The following is a 20,155-nucleotide window of genomic DNA, read 5'->3' as shown; positions in this document are numbered from 1 at the left end:
GAAGCTGCGTCGTCAACTGCAGCAAGACCGCGATAACGAGTGAACGTCAAGAGCGATGGAGTTTGAGAAGGCGTGGGAGGACAGGAACCCGCGGAAAACCTACGCAAAACCTACCTACCTACTAAAACAGTATAGCGGCAAAATGAAAAGATGTTCCCATGTCCTCAACACTGCTAACAGGGTAGCTGTCGGTGAAGCAACCCTTCCAATTTGGAATTAACACTTCAAGACCTTGCTGAACCGGCTAGCACCGTCAGCTCCTGAACTCGAACACGTTCATAGACCGACATATGCGGTTAACGAGGAGCCACCGACCGAGTCGGAGGCCCTGGTCTGTATTCAGAAAATGGAGAATGGAAAATCTGGTGGAGACGACGGGATTAGCGCAGAAATGCTAAAATATCTTCCTCCGTCTGGGATTCGTGAGATGACAAAGATCATCCGTTCAATATGGATAAACGAAAGGATATCTGATTCGTGGAGAAACGCTATCATAATTCCCCTCCACAAGAAGTTATCCGTCATGGACGCAAGGAATTATCGAGGAATCTCTTTGCTGCGTGTTATGTACAAGGTACTGGAGCGCATTATCCTGGACCGACTCATTAAACATCGCGAAGAAACAACGCGCGACGAGCAAGCTGGCTTTCGTCCTGGCCGATCTACGATTGACCAGGTGTTCATCGTCAGGAGAGTGATCGACATCTGACAGCGGTATTCGAAACCAATGCAACTAGCGTTTCTGGACTTTGAAGCCGCGTTCGACTCTCCTCACCGAGGCCGTCTTCTCAAAGCGCTTCGCGCCGATGGAGTACCAGGAAAGTTCGTTCGCTTGCTTGATGACATGAATCAACGAACAACTGCTGCAGTTCGAACACCAGCCGGATGTACAACACGGCTTGAAGTGGTAACTGGAGTAAGACAAGGGACGGTGGCAGGACCCTTCCCGTTCAATTTCGCCATCGACGACATGCGAAGAACAGTCGACCAGTGTCCTGTCGACATTGTCTTAGCACCATCAGGGTGCCCCTTGACTGACCTCGAGTACGCCGACGATGTTGTTATATTCGCAGAAAGCAGTACGAAACTTCAACATGTTGTCAACCTTGTATCGAAGCTGGTTGCAGCCTACGGACTACGTCTACGCCCTGATTAATGCAAACAGATGTGGATCTCTTGGAGAATCTCGAACGGGAACCAGGGTGGACGGACAACCGATAGAACTCGTCGATGAGTTCTGTTACCTGGGCTGTATGCTGAAGAACAACGGCAGCTACGAGAGAGATGTTCAGCAGAGATGCGCTAAGGCCACTTCGTAATAGATTTGTAAGGTGATGCGCCCACAAATCTATTACGAATTGTGATGATTTGTGGGGTGATGCATTTAAATTCGGGATATTACGATATTGACCATATGAGGGGATCATTCCACGATTAGATAGGAGCAGGATGTAATTGATGAGTTGGGTGATGACCTTGGTTATTCTCAATTCCCTTTAGTGATTTACTTGACTTAATCGGCGGGCTGATGTCATCGCCTGACGCGATTACCCGCATCTTCGCCGAGGTGTGCCGTCCTTGAACACAGCTCTGCCCAACCTTCTCGATCTTCTGCGAGAGCTTGCACAGAATCAATCCATTCGTCGCTATTCCATGTTCTGCGAAACCTTACGTCTCGCCTGAACTGCCTATCCATGCCGAGTGTCCTCAGGTCCTCTTTTACCACATCAGTCCAGAACTTCCGTTTTCGGCCAGGTGGCTTCTTCCAGCTCGAACCCAACAAACTCTTCAGAACTCGTTGGACAAGGCGACCTGCCGGTCTCCTTAATATATGACCAAAGAAGCGAAGACAATTTACTTAAGCCGCTTTCGAAGGCGGTGCAAGATGTTGATATCTTCCACGTGTCATCCGCCGGTAAACCACATCAATTTCTGCGTAAAGATCTTCATTGTGGCATACCCTAGGCCAAAAGTAGCCAAGTAGCCGTCTAAGCAGCTTTCGTTCCGTGCAGTCAAACCTCTCCATAACCATTTGATGGTGCTGCCCAAGTCTCCGATCCGTACATCATGATGGGGCGAATTGCGGATAGGTAGACTCGCAGCTTGACTTCGTTGGTGATGGGGGTCGACCACAGACATTTCGTTAAGGAGTTAAATGCAGCGCTCCTTTCTACAACGAGTTCGACTGGAGCGCACCAGCTTTGTGTGCGCGCTGCTCGTCACTGAAACGCGTTACTCAAAGGATTCTGTTTAATCGAACTACTGAAAGCATAAGATGAGTTCACTCATTTCCCTCTCTTACGCAAGAGGGTCTTCTTTTCCGTTTCTATGAAATTTTGTGCGAGAGATAGTTTTCCAGCATTAATACAACCGGATTACATCGGCGATCGGTTCATGAAGTTTTTCTTTAAGGATGTGAAAATCTGTCTATAATTCCAAATTGGGATAAATACACGGTTTATCTAGCTTACAGTATCCGTATACCGTCTGCACTAATTCACCAAAAAAAATCCATGTTTATTTCACACAAATGAGCGCCGATGACTACCAACCGTGTAGCAATGTCTCTTACTAAATTCATCATTCTTGCCGTGAGCTTATCTCGCACAAAATTTTTGAAGGCTCGGAAGATGCGGCTGGGGCACAAGGCTGGAGCGCTCCAACCGAAAATAGCGCCCCGGAACGCCCGAAGCCGTATCTTCCGGGCCGTTTTTCACGGCAGTTAGGAAGAAATGGACGGAATCACCCTCTTCCTCATAATCTACGATTCCGTAAACGAATACTTCACCTGAAATCCGTACCACCTCAGATTCGCGGGGTGATGCCTTTAAGCAAACCCGTTGAAGAGTCAGTGTTTCTTGTTTTTTTTATTGTTTTTTTTTGCTTGCGCTGTGGCCAAGATTGGTATTGTTGTTATTAACTATGTTTACTTATTTGTATTTTATTAATTAATTAATTTATTTATTATTTGCTTATTTTGTTCTTCTTACTTTTATTTTATTTGTAATGTTTATTAACAGCTAATTGGATGGCGTTTTCGCCTTCAAAATCAATAATACCAATCTTGGCCACACCTTAAGGAAATCAATAAAAGAAACTAAGATAATCAATAATAATAAATAAATAAATATATCAATAAAAAAACTATTTAATATGCGAAGATTCAAGCACAGTTGAACATGGGCAATATTAAGAGTTAATGTATCTTTAAGACGTTCTATCTCCTGTCGCTTCCATAGACGAATGAAGCAAATAAAGAGCCTGAAGAAGTTCCGGATCTGCCTGATTGTGATGACGAAGATGGCGTCATCAAATTTTACATCCGTTCATCTTTTTTCGCCGCAGTAGATTTAGGGGTGAAACAAAACCCCAGCATAATTACTTCTATGATTAAAGGATAAAGGATAAAGTGTTTGGCGCTAGTCAATCCGCTTCGGGTCGATCGATTCGGACCGGATTTGTCAAGTCAGTGTTTTTATCCTCCCAGACAAGTCTGGTACCAATTTATCGACACCGAAGGGATGAAAGGCTTCGTGAGCACCAGGGCGGATTCGAAGCACCGATCGATCGTGCAGACAACGGAACCTCTAACCGGCTGCGCTACACCCGTCCACTTCTACGACTACGTAATGTTAAATATTAGATCGGGAACTTGGAAAAAGCGTTAGAATTTTATGGGAAGAATCCCACATTTCGAAAACCAGTACTTATGACCTACACTTGGACACTTCACCTTTTTCAGAAGTATGACAGCGGTCTGGAAGTCCATAACAAGATATGAATGGTAATGCTTATGACCACGACCTATGTCTGCTTCTCTTTCCAGTTCCAAACCTGAGCAGCAAGCATATTTTATAAAAAGTTCAAAAAGTATTTCTTATATCAGAAAGAAGGAACGGTATGCACTCTTCGTCAGGAACACAATAGAAGCATGGAGGACCGAGCTGAACAGTGCGAGGAAGATTTTTATTTGCTCTGTTGTTCTACATTAATGAGATGCAATACTCTTACTGTATGATCGTGCTGAAAAATCTTTTTTTGGCTGTACATACAGGCAAATTATGGAACCGGAATGGCTTTAATACGGACCTTTAGTGGTATAGCACAGCGATAACTAACTGGTTATTTCAACACAGAATTGTAGACATGAAGAGGCTTAGCCAAACCTGTACGAAATTCTCCCGGATGAAATCTGTCATCGGATCATTATCGACATTTTATTTCATGCTGGAAATGCAGAGAATATCCGTCGCTGTAGTTCCATAAACTAACGGCTCTCTTAAAGAAATTACCTTAATTAGATTACTCTTAAAATGAAATTACTCTTAAAGAAAGAAAGAAATTAAAGAAAGAAACAAAGAAGGAAGAAGAAATCAGAAATGAAGAATTAAATTCCCTTTCATAAGACAAGGAACACAGTAATCTCGTAACATACGTTCACTGGTTTCCCGAGAAAGTGGAGAAGTCCCCGTTGACCAGTTCTCCGCAGACTTCTATGAGCAGATCACCACATGAAAACAAAACTTAAAGGCACCACCCCACGAATCTGAGGTGGTACGGGTTTTAGGTGGGTTATGATTATGGGATGGAGGATGATTCTGTCCATTTCTTCTTCTTAATCGCCGTATAAAAAAAAACGGCCCGGAAGATGCGGCGCGAGCACAAGGCTGGCGCGCTCCAATCGAACTCGTTGTAGAAAATAGCGTCCCGGAGCGCTCGAAGCCGCATCTTCCGGGCCGTTTTTTTACGGCAGTTAAGAAGAAATGAACGGAGTCACACTCTTCCCCACATAGGCATAACCCACCTGAAACCCGCACCACCCCAAATTCGTGAGGTGATGCTTTTAACAGCAATACATTTTCACCGTGTTCTGATCAGTCGCTTCAGTACCGTACAGTACCTATGCCTTTCCAAAAAACACCTACATCTTTTCACAAGATCATTCCACGCCGTTATGGTAATCGACACCATCAATAGTGCATCTTTACTGCTGTTAAACCATTTAGCACTCTGAGCACTGTTCTGTTTATAAGCACACGATTGCATACTCATCCACAAGCATTACGTAGCGCAGTTTCATCGAAAAACGAAGCTCCTGTTCGATTTCCCTATAAAACTAGTACGGACACACGGCTCAATCATTCTGCGGCAATGTCTATCCCGACGGCTGTAATTCCTGTGGTAAGCTCCAGTGCAGTAACAGCTTAGACCAATTCTAATGTATGAAATTTATGTTTTCTGCAGGTTCTCCATCTTCTCTTGCTCGCGCATTCAGCTCAAACCCTTCAAGTTTTGCCTTACTGTGGGAATTCACGTGCTCTCCCATCATACATTCGAGAGCCGTTGTTTGTGCATGTTGACGTGGCTAAGAGGCAAAATCCGAGCATGGTCAGTACAATTTCTCATGCGTAGCATTAAAGGCGTCTGGGACGGTACGGGTTTCAAGTGGGTTATACCTATACGGGGTCCTAGATTGTGTGGAAGAGAGTGATTCCGTCCGTTTCTCCTCCTGTATCAGTGGAAACGGACGACCCCGGAATGCTGTTTCTTATGACAGTTTATGTTGCAATGTACAACACTTTTGGGCTCCGCCCAACCCCGCCCCGCCTGCTATACGTCGAAAATCCATGCGGACGAATCGCAGACGGGGGCGGGGCGCAAAGGTGGTGCGTTGCAACAATAAGCGGGTCGTAAGGAACTGCATCCGAAGCCGTCTGTTCAGAGTACGCAGGAAGAAACGAGCAGAATCGCCCTCGTTCCCACAATTTACGAGCCCGTATAAGTATAATCGGTATAATGAGTGTTTTTAATGTCATCACACCACGGTTTCGGCGCGCTATTTTTTACAACGAGTTCGGTTGGAGCGCACCAGCCTCGTGCTCGCGCCGCATCTTCCGGACCGTTTTTTTACGGTAATGAGGAAGAAATGGATAGAATCAACCCCCCCCTCTCCCTAATCTACGATCCTGTATAAGTTAAACCCACCTGAAATCTGTACCACCTCAGATTCTTGGGTGATGCCTTTAAATAAACGCAGCATTCTTGAACAAAATCAATGAATTTGACAGTGCTTGTTTACTAAACTCTTGATTTTTGTTGTGAGCATAAAAAAACCTTAAAAATCAAATTTGCAGATTTGTAGACACACCATCTTAGAAAAATTTTGACTCCGACTTTTAACCTCATCCAACTCAGAAATTTGCAGAGGTACAGCTGTGAACTGGAAGTTCTTGCGCTCGATTTTCTAACAAATAGAAGAACTAATGGTCTGACATATACTGAATATGTCAGGTAATATTTACGTCCAGTATATTCGCATTGCAATAACTCACAGCAGCATTTTGGATCACATTTCGGTTAAATTTGCTCTAGGAAAATAGAAAAGAGAATGTAAAAAAGTTCCAACTTACACTTTAGACAAAGCGTGCACTACGAAACACTGGCTAGAGAAGCTGCCCAAAACTGGTACGGACAGTTGAGACAGGTACAGTAGTAATGTTAACTGCTTTTTATACAGTAATGTTAACTGCTTTCCCATGAAATCCTGTACTTTCAGCAACGAATAATTCAGAATCAGAAGTCAGAATGTCATTAATTTGTTTCGTCCTCTATTTTCAGATGGGTCCCAAGAGGGAATTCGGCTGCAACCTGATAGAGAAACCTTCTGGGACATACCGTGTTGCTTGTCTTTACAGATGAATACATGAATGAATGTTTAATCAAGGTTTAACATCTTTCGAAAAGCAGAGAAACTGTAGACGACACGAAGTGATGAAGTGTAGATCCAAGCACAAGAGATCAGACAACTGTGTAATGTTCCCCATGTCCGCAACTTGGTCCAAACAACCGGATCAACATTGCGGATACACTTAACAAATTGACAAATTGGTGTGAGCTTTCCACCGAGCCTAAATGACTCTTACGTATGGTCCGGCCAAAACGACATGAAGCACTGACAGCTACGTAAGCGGCTGCGCGCTCGAAGCGGTGCGGTGGAGCGCAGCGCTTGGAATCGAGGTGGGACCGCGGCGAACCGCAGAGATGGGTGGCGGTAGCGAGGATCCTTACACGACCCCAACCGCCACGCTCTGCCGCGCGCTTTGACCGCGCGGCCGCTTACGCAAATATCCGTGTTTCACGTTATTTTGACGCAGCTATATGAATTACCTCTACTCATGGATATCGCGTTCCAACAAACTATTGTTTATTACCTCCACAATAACAATCAACGTAAGCAACAACTCTATTTGTGAACACACTCCAAGTATTAAGGGAAATCGCACTAGCCTCAACCATACTTCATGACTACCTAAAAAAAATTCTTTTAAAAGGAACTTAACTTAAGAGACGAGGTCACGTTTAGGTTTGCGTGATCAATCAATAGGTCAGTTCAAACAAAATACATCACTTAGTGTATCATCGCTGTTCAATTCGTTGCTGTACTTTGGGGCATGTATGGAGCAATAGTGCTTAATCCGTTAATTGTAAACAGTTGGATGTATCCTATCTACATATCGAGAAGTGACAATGGTTGAGGCGGTGTGGATTCGGCGGTCATAGTTGTGTTTAGTGTTGTGTTCGTGGTAGTAGCTGTGGAGATTAAAATATCATCTGAAAAATCGATTAGGTTTCCTTGATCGACTTCAATTTTGTTAGATGTAGAGGCCTGTAATAAACAAGTTCTGAGTGTTTATAACAGAAAGAAAACGATCCGAGACTCACGTCAGTTCCCTTTAACATATTGACGAGATCAATATAGTTGATAACATCTTCTCCAGGTTTGTCATCATCATCTTCGTCCGCCTCTATGAGCGCAAAATCGACGAGGCGACTTACGACACGCACACGTGGATGTTTCCTAACCACGCGGACAGCCTCAAGATCAATTTTTTTAGTTTTTTAATGGCTTATTTACATCGTCGTACACCTAATTTTCTTACTTTTCTCCAACCAAAAATCTGTGACAGTTTGATTGCACATTTTTCCTCATTTGTTAGCATCGCCTCGGTAGGCCACTGAAGGATCAGGATTTGAGGATTCCCATTTAGCAATGGAATTACGCACTCAAATCTTACTTACATCCGAGGTAGTGGAGTAACCAACGTATTCCTTCGAGTATACAGGATTAAGTGGATCTAGTGATCGTTCCTCAGAGCTGCTCGTTCTCTCATTCGTTGTCTGAAAATGGTTCGCGTTCCAATGGTAACATCCAGTCTTTATTGACTCCCTCCCCTATCAAACCTTTCCCTCTGTGTCCTTTGCTGTTTGCTGGGTATCGGTAATTTTTTCTGTAGATGTACCAGAACTTTTGAAGTATCCGTTGTAATGGTTAGATGACGAACTTGATCCAGTCGATGTCTCAGAGCTGCCGTATGAACCGCTTTTATGCGGCCGAAGGCGATAGATAGAATTCGGATTTCCCAAGTAGTTTGGTAATGTCGTGCTGTCAGCAAATCGTGGTTCATCCTAAAATATTTCTCAGTATCTCCAGAAAGAAGAAACTTCTGTTGAATCGAGCGTTGCGCGCATCACCTCGAATGGATCCTTAGGCGGCCTCAAATATTCCGGAAGCAAATCGTCAAGATGCTTGTCGCTATCTCCTGATCCCAATGTTCTAGATTCATGCGGTCGGAAGTGATTTGACGAGTGACTGTAATGGTCAAGATGAACTTTTATTTGTACTACATTGAAGGTATCACCCCAGAAATCTGACGTGATATGGATTTCCGACGGCCAAACACTATACGGAGGCGTACATTGCAAAAACGAGTGGTATCTCCCTCATCTCACCCTGCCCTGCATCCCTGTAAACAGATGGCTTCGGAATGCGGTTCTTTACGACGTCTTCTATTGCAATGCGCCACCCTACCGCCCCGCCCTCCGCCTGCAATTCGTCGAATGAAATGAATTGCTTATGGTGGCGTCCGAGTGGATTTTCGACGAATCGCAGGCGTGGGCGGGGTGCAAGGGTGGCGCATTGCAATAGAGGACCTCGCAGGGACGCATTCCGAAGCAGTCTGTTTACAGTGATCCGGGGAGAGATGAGCGAGATCCCACCCGTTTTTGCGATCTACGTTCCCGTTTAACCTTTGACCCTCGAAAAACCATACCACGTCAGATTCGTGGGGTGACACCTTCAAATATTAGGCTGTAAAACAGACTTGATTTCGTATCTTCTGTGTACTTCTCTAACATAACGTCGCCCTCCCATAGTATTTGACCGTGGCGTGCGGCTATACTTACTAAAACACTATATTTAGAAGAAACTAGATCGTTGGAGGACTCCTTCTAGGAAGGTAGTCGCTGCATTTTTTATGAACATAGATGCACACTATAGCAGAATCGTTGTTGAGGGACTACTAACCATTCACGACTTATCCCAGAAACCGTCTCACTTGATCTGAAAACAATAGCTGTTTTTTTTTCAAACCACCAATTTTTTGTATAATTGAAAATTTTGAATTATTCACTGTAGATTTCATGACTTACTCGTAGCCATATCTTCTTGTGAGACCTCTTGCATAACTGTAACCCTTTCCATCTACTGGATTTGTCTCCGGCGGATATACCCTTCGATGAGCATGAGTTAAACATCTCGGAGGAAGCTTCACTGGAGGTAGAGGCATCGAAGGTTTGAATGACACTACTGCATGAAGAAGAGCACGCCAAGCCACTGAACCATGTGTTTGATATGGACAGAAAAGGAGCCAGAAATCATACACCGTTACCTTGTTCAGGTACAAGAGCACATAGTTTCGTGAGCCAATGTCGCTGATCTCGAAGCACCATCTGCTGTGCTGAACATCGTGGCCAATCCGGATCTGATAGTGGACATTCTAGAGTGGACTGAAAACACCATACTTTTCCTTAATAACTGGAAGGAACTATTAGATTTTCAAGATATAATTGAGACTTTCGTAGCAGCCCTATTTTCGAAAATACCACAAAATATAAGGCTGCGATTTTCCGTTTGTTCACTATTTTGTTCGCTTTCAGTTTGTTATTTGCAAATTTCGATTGCTTGCATTTAAAATTTTCTGGTTCTTTTAGAAAATGTTGGACCAGAAATTCATCGTTCGTGTGAGTATGCTCCACGATTTGAAACAAGGCAAGAGTGCGGCCGAACCCCTTCAAACTCTGCACTCGAGCTTTGGAGAGGACTGTATTTCGAGAAGTCGATGTTTCAGGTGGTTCACGCGCTTTCTAGACGGAGAAGAAAGTCTTGATAAAAACTCGAAGAGCTCAATTGGAGTGTTCTGCCACATCCGCCTTACTCCCCAAACATGGCACCTTCAGACTGCTACCTTTTCCGCTTGACGCTGCACGAGTTGGCTGAGAAGAGGTTCGAAAACTTCGAAGAGGTTCGAATTTGGCTGTCCGTTTACCTGCGCGCTCTATGGAGAATGGTCATTGATAATTGTGGAGAATATATCATGGAATAAAGTTTTTTTTTTCTTTCCTTGAACTGTGATTTGTAATGAAATGGGTCAGAGATCTCATTTATATCTTGACAACCTAATAGAAGCTATATGTTTGAAACGCACCCGAAGCGATGGACCACATCTACCTAATGGGCCATCTACAGGAAAGATGATGTCGTTATGATTGAATGAGGGCATAAGAAGCCTAAATTATGAATTATGAAAAGGGTGTTATTAGTAGGAATTGTACATGATATACAAAGATCTAAAGGATTGGGTCTAGAAATGACCAAGCGATCTTAAATCAGCCAGCAGATATTAGCGTATACTAACACTGCTCTCTTAGAAAATGGTTCAAATGGCAAAAGCGGTGGTTGGGCGCTCATGCGCCGTATTCTAGCGAAACTTCTCGACCGATAATTACAGCTACGGCTGAAAGAAAAGACATGAAAAAAGCGAGAGTATGAAAGAGAAAGTTTCTGCCCTTTACTTCTTTTCTAGTCACTGAACTTATCAACAAGGAGACCAAGCGGTGGGTTCCGCTTGCTTTACGGTAAGATTCCTTGGTCAGTCTTACTACGAAGAATCACGTTTTTCATGCAATAGCAGCGATTGAGGACCTTCACAGCTACGGATCCTTGTACTGCTCGCAATATATGCAGTACTTCCTCCTGAGTTTTCATTGTTTGGTTAGGATAACTTCGCCGCTTCGCTTCTAAGCTTCCCTAGGAACGAAAATAACTTATCTTTGAGGTAGGCTGAAGCAAATTGATGACGAACGGTAGCAGTATCAGAACCACGTAAACCCCGGCGCAATTAAAGGCATCACCCTACTAATCTGGCGTGGTATGGATTTTGGCTGGAGTATACCTATATCGGGTCGTAGATTATGAATACAGGTGTGGCTCCGCTCATCTCTCCCTGCATTACTGTAAACAAACGGCTTTGGAATGCAGTTCCTTACGACGTCCTCTATTGCAGTGCGCCAAATTCGACGAAGATGCGGCGCGTGCACAAGGCTTGCGCGCTCCAATCAAACTTGTTGTAGAAAATCGCTCAAAGCCGTATCGTCCGAACCGTTTTTTACGGCAATTAGGAAGAAATGGATAGAATTACCCTTATCTCCATAATCTACGATTCCGTATACGAATACTCCAACGAAAATCCATACCACGTCAGACTCTTGGGGTGTTGCCTTTAAATTCGCGGTAGCGCTCAAAGTGGACCGGTAGAGCTGGCGATGCCTCTGCAGTCTCTGGGAGCAAGCGAGGGTCTCGCTCCGATCGCAACCGCAAGTTACCCCGTGCTACTTCGGGCGCACCCTCTTCCCCCGTTGCTTCCGGTCTCAAGTGGTTTCGACCGATTTTAGCAATATGTAGATTTGCAATTGAGGTATTGCGGCCTGGATGAGCGCAGTAATCATAGCTTATCCATAAGCAGTACCGATAAAAATAAAGTCGGCAATGTTTACGTTGGTGAATAGTGTTTCTTGGCAGTGAGCCCTTTTTTTCAGCAAAAACACCCAACCACCTATCATTCTGCTGGGGGCTGTATTTTTTTGCGGTTGTCTCCATTTCCTCTATCTCTGACCTCTTCTCTACAGTCCTATCCAATGTGGGCCTCTCTTCTATGATGTTATGCATTTGTGAACGAGCAACGATGCAGCCTCCAGTATCTGCAGCACGATTCGCTAGAATTCGATTGACCTCTGTGTATTTTTCGCTTCCATATCCTAGAAAACTAGTAGATCTCCGTGGAATTCACTTTTTGGACGATCAGATGTATCTACAACTCTACCAGGCGTGAACTCGATTAGATTCATCTTGAAAAGTGCCATTAACTCAGGCCATGAAGAAGACTTGTCCGGGTATGTTTTAAAGCAGTACGGTAGCATCGCCACGGTCTGAAACGTACAGAATAACATCATCGTATCAGTGTAGATCTTTGAATGGATGCCTGATGTCCCTTCGAGATGAAGTACCAAAGTGCTATCGTTACGCCGCGTACGTTGAGACGTTTGTCCTTGTCGCATTGCGTGTATCTGAATTCAGTATCCTCTGCGTCAGCTTCGACGCACTTGGCGCCAACGTCTTCTACACTCTCAAAGCGAACACCTTCAAGCGTCAACAATGATCACTTACGCGTAGCCAACTTCGACAGCATTGATGTAAATGGGCCTAAGAAGTGTGTGGTTCCTTCGCTCGGTGAGCTGTCCAGTTGAGTCGTCTCCACGTGCAGATAATGGCTCGCCTTCGTCCCACTCGTAGCTCAGCATCCAGAAGGAATGAACCTCACTACTCTATACTGAACTAATATATACCCACTGTAATCATGACAAAACATTCTACAGACGTATATCGTCGGGGATAGTGAAACATTCCATAATACGTCAAAAACACAACCCGGTGAGATGTAAGCTGTACGCTCATTCCGTCGGGAACGTGCCGTGAAGGTGACGACAGGGTCGGAGCGACAGGACGTCGCTTTGTTTGCGCATAGTCCTAAACAAGAAACACCTGGCTTAAAGGCATCACCCCACGAATCTGAGGTGGTACGGATTTCAGGTAGAGTATTCGTATACGGGATCATAGATTATGGGTAGGGGTGTGATTCCGTCCATTTCTTCCTAATTGCCGTAAAAAACGATCCGGAAGATGCGGCGCGTGCACAAGGCTGGCGCGCTCCAATCGAACTCGTTGTAGAAAATAGCGCTCCGGAGCGCTCGAAGCCGTATCTTACGGACCGTTTTTTACGGCAATTAGGAAGAAATGGACAGAATCACCCTCCTCTCCATAATCTACGATCCCGTAAACGAATATTTCACCTGAAATCCGTACCACCCCAGATTCGTAGAGTAATGTCTTTAATAAACAATATTATTGAATATTTATTGTGTATTTTTCCTCTGTAGTGCTATTCTTTCGAAAATTTTGTTTATTGTTTACTGATTATACTACTGATGTTTATTTTAATATTGATGTTTATTTCAGTTTAACAAGTGGATTGCATCTGCTTCAAATATTCACATCATCAACTGCATTACATCCGATCTCCCCACCTTCTCATCTTAACTTTTTCCTTAGTTTTGAAGGGAAAAAAATAAATTTTAATTTCTTTAGGTTAACAAAAAAAGTTAGTATCATATGAAATATTTAATGTAGGCGAAAAATTCCCTACACAAATAGATTTGTCCGCCTACCGCAGCCAGTTGTTTTCACCAATGCACCATATGCGTGTAACCATGGTGATCCATCTGCTTCTCAGCATTTAGCGGTGTTATTGTTGTTGTTGTTGTTGAAATTCGATTCCATTGTCATTCACCGTCACCATTTCGCCACGATTTCATTACTAATGACAGCTGTTTGTCACTTACTGCTGAATATGAAATTTAGCCCAATTTCCCAGACATGTATTGTCAATTAACTACTCTTTTTAAGCAATATATTCGTCACTCATATGATTTCCCTAGAGAATTTCTTGAAAAGTTCTTGGGAAATATTAGTAAAATACTAAAAATGTGCTTGATAAATCCGTTTCTCTTAGTTAACGAACTTAAAATTATTTTCTTCTATTTCCATTTTTCATTGCTTTCATGGCGTGCCATGGATGTCCGAGCCGAAATCCCCAAATCGATGAATAAATTTATTTTGGAACGCTCAGCACTTCCAAAATTGGCATGCAAAAATTTCATTCACTTTCCACAACGAGCGCCATCATGTAATAAATTGTGTTCCTTTTCTTTTGTACTAAAATGCTTATGTCCAGAAAATCCAAAGCTTCCCCGGTTTTTCGTTGTTTCTGCAAATCGATTCTGAAATTTTCAAAAAGCATGGGGATTTCTTCTTATATTGGAGTATTCTGCATCAAATGAACAGCTATAATTTTTTTCTAACCATAGCGGTTTTCTGTTTGCGTGAACATTTTCACTTCAAACACTTTTCAAAACGTTTGAGAGAATTAAAAAATGGAGTTTTCAATCAGAACCAACCACCAACTAAGGATTCTGTCAATACAACAAATCCGTAAACGATTAGAAAGGTTTTTATTGGTTTCCTTTATTGGTTTTATCGGTCATCCCAAGTTTTCCAGTCACAGAATGACGATCCGAGTTTGGGTATGGTTACGTGGGGAATTTCTGCTGGAATCATTTCTTCCGCTAGATTTCTCTGTTCCAAAAACACCAACTGGCCGATCGGAAGCTGTCGAGCAAAACACGGAATCACCGGGACGTCGAACCGCCATTGAAGGTGCGCATGCGCTTATCGATGAGTGTCAATCAAGGAATTTGGACCGTCTAGGGTTAGTAGTATGTGAAAATTATTTTTTTTCTAATTTTCTCATTCTCATCCGAGGCAGCGTATCCCGAAATTGACGTTGTAGAGATCTTACCACAAAAGGATGAGAGTAGAAGTATAGTTCATAGGTAAGAGCGTGATCCCTCTCAATTCTTTTAGCAATCCAGAAAAAAAAGGTGTGAGGAGCAGCCATACCCTTTACGGTGCTACCTTTTTACGCGATAGAAGGCAGACAACTCCATTGTCGTTCAATGCCCGGAATTCAATGAATATAACTCAAATAAGCCGCGAAACCCCACTTGCACAAGCGCAGAAGCTCTTCGAGTTCCAATCCCTCCTCCGTCTCAAGTAAATTCCATTGTAATAGGGACGGGGATCATAAAAGGCTCATTTCTAATTTAATTAATTAATTTAATTTTAATTAATTTAGTTCAATAATTAAATTAATTTTAATTTCACGCGCTTTTTCCTGGATTATCAGTGATCAGGGGCGGGTGTAGCGCAGTCGATTAGAGGTTCCGCTTCCTGCACGAATCGATCGGAGGTTCGAATCCGCTCTAGTGCTCACCAAACCTTTCATCACTCCGGGGTCGATAAATTGGTACCAGACTTGTCTGGGAGTACAAAACACTGAGTAGACCCGTCGGCTAGGTCCCACAAGTCATTGTAGATGCCAGTTACACGTTCGTGAGCCTCAAATGATTCCGGATTTGAGCGAACGTGAGGGCGCATCCCAAGCGGATTTATTAACCCCGATCACTTTATCCTTTTATCCTTTACCAGTGATCACGCTCACACTCGTGCACCTCTCCTTGCTCTGCCTGTCAAAAGATACCAACACCAACAATTTTTTCAAACTAGAAGGCTATTCTATTCCTTGAACACTAGAATACCGCAAATTTCCTGATAATATGAGCATTTCAGTGTCATCCAGTGGTCTCAAGTTGTCGAGGAAATCGGACTAGACAACGTTCTAAGTGAAGCTGTTTTCCGAAATGCTTCCGGAGCAGAAGTTAGTGATTTATGCTTGAAAACTTAATCAGTTGTGGAAATTATTCTGTTCTCTATAGTGGCGTTTAATTGACTGCTTGAGTTGTGCAGTTGCGGAACAGGGAGCCCTAATTGATTACGGCATTTCTCGGCAGGAACCACTGCACGTGTTAGTGTAGAAAAGTATAGAAGTTTGTTGAATATCGTGCGCTCCCACAGCGGCGCTTATGTTCATTCGGGCGACCGCGCCGCACGGACATTTCCCTTCCGGACATTCCCTCTCCTTAAGACCTTACTTCCTATCGGAAGAACGTTATTCATGCAACTAAATACTTAAAATTATTGCTGTTATCAAGCAGGACAACTTGTCATTGCCGAATGCAATATTTTCCACTCTTTGATTTCTTAATCGCTCTAAAATCGTTTCCAAGGAACTGGAATTCCAAAAAACTCCAACAACTGCCCCAACAGAAAAACTGATTTCCAACTTTTCTCACCTTTTTTTCACCCTGACCTTGTTGAAACGAACGATTTTTTTCTGAGGTCTCCATATTTCTTGTCCTTCAGCATATCCTTGATGATCACTAAAGAAAGGACTGTATTAGAGTGGAATTTGCACCGATTCCTACGTTGATCGACACTCTGCATCTTTCCAAGCGGACAATGCGTTGCGTACTGCGCGAAATTGCATAGTCGGGTCAAAACGACGAACGGTGCAGCTGCGTAACAGATTGCATAAACGATCGAAGCGGCGAGGTCTAGCGTAGCGGTTGGAAACGAGGTGGGACCATCGCGAAGTATAGCGATGAACGGTAGTAGAAAGGGTCCTCATTCGATTCTAACCGCTACGCTCCACCGTACCGCTTCGACCGCAACTGCATACGCAACTGCACCGTACTCCGTGACCACACGTACTCGTTTCAGTGGCAGAAACCACCCTGCGAAAACATAACACCTGTCCTATGAATTTTCTTCGATTTTCTGTCTTAGGGTCCCTGAAAAAGCGAGGTGAGCACAAGGAAAATTTTTTCAAAATAATTCGTTTCTATTCATTTCAGACATTCGCGACGTTGCCGATTCTAGCTCTACACATGCTTCTTGTGGGTTTGGAGTATTTCTCGTACGAATCCGATGAGTAAGTTTGTTGCTCTGCTCGTTTTGCAATCATTTGAATAAATAAATAAATAAGTAAATAAATAGTAATAAATATCATTTATTGAAAAGCAGTCCCTGCACTGCGTACAGCACAAATTTTTTCCAGAAAAATCTTTAAACTGTAATCATTTACAAGAATGTTGCCCACTCAAAACAAAAAAAACAGGTGTTACCGCGGGTTTTCGGCTTTCCGGCTCTGCTGGCTTTTCCCTGCGAGTACTACCTATTCCCTACTGAGCGTATCGGTCGGGTCAATCACTACAGATGTGACGCGTGAATCCAGAAAAGAAAAAGGGATCCAGTACTAACCCTGGATAAATAAATCCATACCTTTTGTTGCAAATGACACTTATTTCGACCCTTCTTTTCATAACCCCCAAAATCCTAATAAGATCACAAATTTTAGGGAAATGAACATGAGAGGAGACATTGTTACGGCTATGGTTCATGAGCAAATGGGTACGTCTTTCTTCGAAGCCAGGGACGGAACAAAATCCCACAGTTTTTTTTCCCGAAATGTTATTACACCCTTTAGAGGACTTTATTTGTGTCATGTATCGATGTGCTACCGGATGTCCGAGAAATGCGTTCAAAAAGGATAAATTGCGAATTTCTGGTTCACAAATGGAAAAGGTTCGAACGGAGTCATAAGTCCTTAATGACTTCACGTCAACATTAAGTTGATTTAACCCACATTCTTCAGTTCCTCTCTACTTTGGACGTATTGTTCGAGGGTATGACGGAGAATGATGAGGATATGGACAGTCATGATGAGATTGTGAAGGTATCTGTCATAGCTGAGCAACTTTGGCTGAATAACAATGAGGTATATTCTTACTTACTACCTAACTTTTACACATAAAATAATAACGCATAACATTTATATTTAGTGGTTCTCTATTAATCCTGTAATACGAAACTCTAGAAATAGATTGAGAACTATAAAATTATGGTAGGAGCAAAATAAATAAAGATTATTTTTTTTCTCTAAATGATTGCAAGAAGAGTCGATAAAATAAAAATAAAATAAAGTAATAAAAAGTCGACCCTTACAGATGAGTAAACATCGCAGACGAAACTAGCAATACTTAGATTAAAGGCATCACCCCACGAATCCTGGGTAGTATGGATTTCCGTTAGAGTACACTTATATGGGTTCGTAGATTATGAATACAGTGGTGGTTCTGCTCATCTTCCTGCATCACTGCGAGCAGACAGCTTCGGAATGCGGTTCCCTACGATGTCCTCTATTGCAACACGCCACCCTTGCGCCCCGCTCCCGCCTACGATTCGTCGAAGAATCTGAAGGAAATGGGCCCAATTTTCACATTTCTCCCCAAGCCGGGCAGAAAACACGCAATTTGTAGACGCCCCAGTAGGCTATTCATTTCATTCGACGAATCGAAGGCGGGGGCGGGGCGCAAGGGTGGCGCACTGCAATAGAGGACGTCGTAAGGAACCGCATTCCGAAGCCGTCTGTTTACAGTGATGCAGGGAGAGAAGAGCGGAGCCACCTCTGCATTCATAATCTACGGGCCCGATATAGATATACTCCAACGAAAATCCATACCACGCCAGATTCGTGGCATGATGCTATTAAGATTGATATTCATAAGCAGACCACGGTAGCCTCCTGTGCCTTGCTCTGCTCCAATCGCACGATTCTTTATTCTTTAAGGAGATTTCTTTTTCTACTCTAGATTTTTCTATGCGAATATTACCAACCAGGGTTGAAAAGCAATACTACTACCATACTAACACAAAGGAAATTGTAGCTGTTGACACAGCACCAGCATCAAAGAGTCCAGCTATTGAAGCAAACACGCATGAAAATAACAATCGTAGCGTCCATCATTTATTTTCCTATGAGCATCGCGTTTAAACGGAATAAACAACCATTTCAGATTTCTATACGAAAATTCATCAACAACATGAAGCAATGCCTTGTCCAAGATCCATTCCAAATAGATGATCTCTCCATGGAAAAAGTACGATTTTTATTCAAAAAAAAAGAAAACTACACTGATGAGGCATCTGCATTTTTTTCCAGCCCTCCTCTTCTCCTCGTAAAGTAACCTCTCTTGCGGGATCTCGAAGAAAAGTGACAGTTTCTGGATGGCAGAGATTTCAGTTGCTGTCTAAGGTGGTGGTGTTTTTGGGAGATATTGGAAAGTTATAGAAATTGCATGAAGATCTCAAAAAATTGATAATAATACCATCTTAGCCTGTCTACAAAGACGTTCATCTGCGAATTTGCTCTAGCAAAAATCCGTCGTCGATGCTTGTTGCTCCATGGAGGTGCTTTCAGACTTTTCTAACTATGTGCACTACAACCATCACATCACAAAAACTCTTTTTTTTAAATTTCAGATGTCGTTCTGTAATTGTTGACAACGTTCACTCCTGTTCCGCCATCGTGCTGGGACCTACATATGGTACAGTGATTCTTAGAGAGGTGAGCGTCACACCTATGTACGTACCCATCAACCTATCAACCCATCAATTTGATCAAGTCATCCTTTCAGTTGTTGCAGGTACGAAATACGAGCATCACCATTGCATGCAAACAGCTCCATTTATGGAATTGTTCCGATGTTATCGTATTCCTGCATTCTTTGAATCCACCAACTGTTCGAACGTGTAACGGAATCCGATTTGCTCCCTTTAATGTTTCCTACGAGGTGATTTTGATGGAACAGTCAAAATGTAAAGCTCCAGTTTGTAGAGAAGGAAATTATAGGGTTTGGAAGAGGAGATGTCCACCACCGGTCTCAAAGCAAGTCGATATAAGACACCCAAACACGTGATCAATGTGAGTCAAATTCAGTTTTCAATGTGAAAATAAAAAAGGAATATATGTATATGTAAGGTAAGATGGCTAAAATTCTTAAGACCCTATGTGAACCACGTTCTGGTGACTATAAAAATGAGGGAACATAGAATTCATAGTTATAACTAACTTATTGATCGACGAGCGCGTGTTACGGTGTGTTAGCGCGAGTATATTCATCCTCGCAAGGGTATGTCGCCCTTAGACATAACCCATCCTGTTGGATCCTCAGCTAGAGCTCGCATAGAGTCCATCTATTCGTCGCTATCCATAATTGGCGAGACTTTACGTGTCGACTGAACTGCTTGTCAACCCCCAAATTTCCTCACATCTTCCTTTACTATATACGTCCTGAACTCCTTTTACGACCATTAGGCCTTTTCCGGTCTAGATCTGGGAGCAACCTTAGGGCAACTTGGACGATCAGACGATCTCCTCGTAACGTGACCAAAGAAGCGATGATG

At 43.1% G+C, this 20,155-nt stretch overlaps 6 protein-coding genes across 9 annotated transcripts in view; 4 read left to right on the top strand and 2 right to left on the bottom strand.

The window, feature by feature from the left end:
* Positions 1-55: 55 nt before the first annotated feature.
* Positions 56-709, top strand: RB195_007491 (uncharacterized protein; the record flags this gene model as incomplete). Its single annotated transcript, XM_064181150.1, has 2 exons — positions 56-181; positions 230-709. The coding sequence occupies 2 exons, from the start codon at positions 56-58 to the stop codon at positions 707-709; spliced, it is 606 nt and encodes a 201-aa protein (XP_064037962.1).
* Positions 710-727: 18 nt separating this feature from the next.
* RB195_007490 (uncharacterized protein) lies at positions 728-1,156 on the top strand (the record flags this gene model as incomplete). Its single annotated transcript, XM_064181148.1, has 1 exon — positions 728-1,156. One exon carries the CDS (start codon positions 728-730, stop codon positions 1,154-1,156), a length of 429 nt encoding a protein of 142 aa, XP_064037961.1.
* Positions 1,157-1,531: 375 nt separating this feature from the next.
* RB195_007489 (uncharacterized protein) lies at positions 1,532-2,139 on the bottom strand (the record flags this gene model as incomplete). The annotated part of the gene is made up of 2 exons (XM_064181147.1): positions 1,532-1,823; positions 1,961-2,139. The coding sequence occupies 2 exons, from the start codon at positions 2,137-2,139 to the stop codon at positions 1,532-1,534; spliced, it is 471 nt and encodes a 156-aa protein (XP_064037960.1).
* Positions 2,140-3,746: 1,607 nt separating this feature from the next.
* On the top strand, positions 3,747-6,699 carry RB195_007488 (uncharacterized protein; the record flags this gene model as incomplete). Of its 2 annotated transcripts, XM_064181145.1 has the most annotated exons (6): positions 3,747-3,784; positions 5,007-5,181; positions 5,245-5,388; positions 6,206-6,291; positions 6,418-6,484; positions 6,619-6,699. In XM_064181145.1, 6 exons carry the CDS (start codon positions 3,747-3,749, stop codon positions 6,697-6,699), a joined length of 591 nt encoding a protein of 196 aa, XP_064037958.1. The 2 variants fall into 2 exon arrangements, with proteins under 2 accessions (XP_064037958.1, XP_064037959.1); XM_064181146.1 differs by lacking the exon at positions 3,747-3,784 and having other exon boundaries at positions 5,152-5,181.
* Positions 6,700-7,169: 470 nt separating this feature from the next.
* RB195_007487 (uncharacterized protein) lies at positions 7,170-12,696 on the bottom strand (the record flags this gene model as incomplete). Of its 2 annotated transcripts, XM_064181144.1 has the most annotated exons (18): positions 7,170-7,309; positions 7,409-7,437; positions 7,512-7,666; positions 7,723-7,875; positions 7,941-8,015; positions 8,080-8,178; positions 8,242-8,288; positions 8,343-8,466; positions 8,533-8,650; positions 9,162-9,242; positions 9,365-9,400; positions 9,490-9,673; positions 9,729-9,846; positions 10,545-10,626; positions 12,012-12,153; positions 12,219-12,324; positions 12,378-12,462; positions 12,563-12,696. In XM_064181144.1, the coding sequence occupies 18 exons, from the start codon at positions 12,694-12,696 to the stop codon at positions 7,170-7,172; spliced, it is 1,908 nt and encodes a 635-aa protein (XP_064037956.1). The 2 variants fall into 2 exon arrangements, with proteins under 2 accessions (XP_064037956.1, XP_064037957.1); XM_064181143.1 differs by having other exon boundaries at positions 8,242-8,466; positions 12,429-12,521; positions 12,574-12,696.
* A 1,689-nt stretch (positions 12,697-14,385) lies between these two features.
* RB195_007486 (uncharacterized protein) overlaps positions 14,386-20,155 on the top strand; it is a gene marked incomplete at both ends in the record, with an annotated part of 7,604 nt that continues 1,834 nt past the window's right edge. The window contains 13 exons of one of the 2 annotated variants that reach the window (XM_064181142.1): positions 14,386-14,459; positions 14,511-14,720; positions 15,641-15,728; positions 16,765-16,841; positions 17,268-17,320; positions 17,397-17,494; positions 17,565-17,687; positions 18,766-18,849; positions 18,912-19,004; positions 19,086-19,159; positions 19,232-19,316; positions 19,396-19,542; positions 19,602-19,673. In XM_064181142.1, the coding sequence (XP_064037955.1) occupies positions 14,386-14,459; positions 14,511-14,720; positions 15,641-15,728; positions 16,765-16,841; positions 17,268-17,320; positions 17,397-17,494; positions 17,565-17,687; positions 18,766-18,849; positions 18,912-19,004; positions 19,086-19,159; positions 19,232-19,316; positions 19,396-19,542; positions 19,602-19,673 (1,278 nt within the window). Of the gene's footprint in view, positions 14,460-14,510; positions 14,721-15,640; positions 15,729-16,764; positions 16,842-17,267; positions 17,321-17,396; positions 17,495-17,564; positions 17,688-18,765; positions 18,850-18,911; positions 19,005-19,085; positions 19,160-19,231; positions 19,317-19,395; positions 19,543-19,601; positions 19,674-20,155 lie in introns of those variants that run through there. The other variant, XM_013452841.2, reaches the window with a different exon arrangement.

The sequence above is a fragment of the Necator americanus genome, chromosome I (genome assembly GCF_031761385.1).
Source record: "Necator americanus strain Aroian chromosome I, whole genome shotgun sequence".
In the NCBI taxonomy this organism is placed as follows: domain Eukaryota; kingdom Metazoa; phylum Nematoda; class Chromadorea; order Rhabditida; family Ancylostomatidae; genus Necator; species Necator americanus.
Note: the sequence above shows the minus strand (reverse complement) of the source record. Positions and strands in the feature narration are given on the sequence as shown.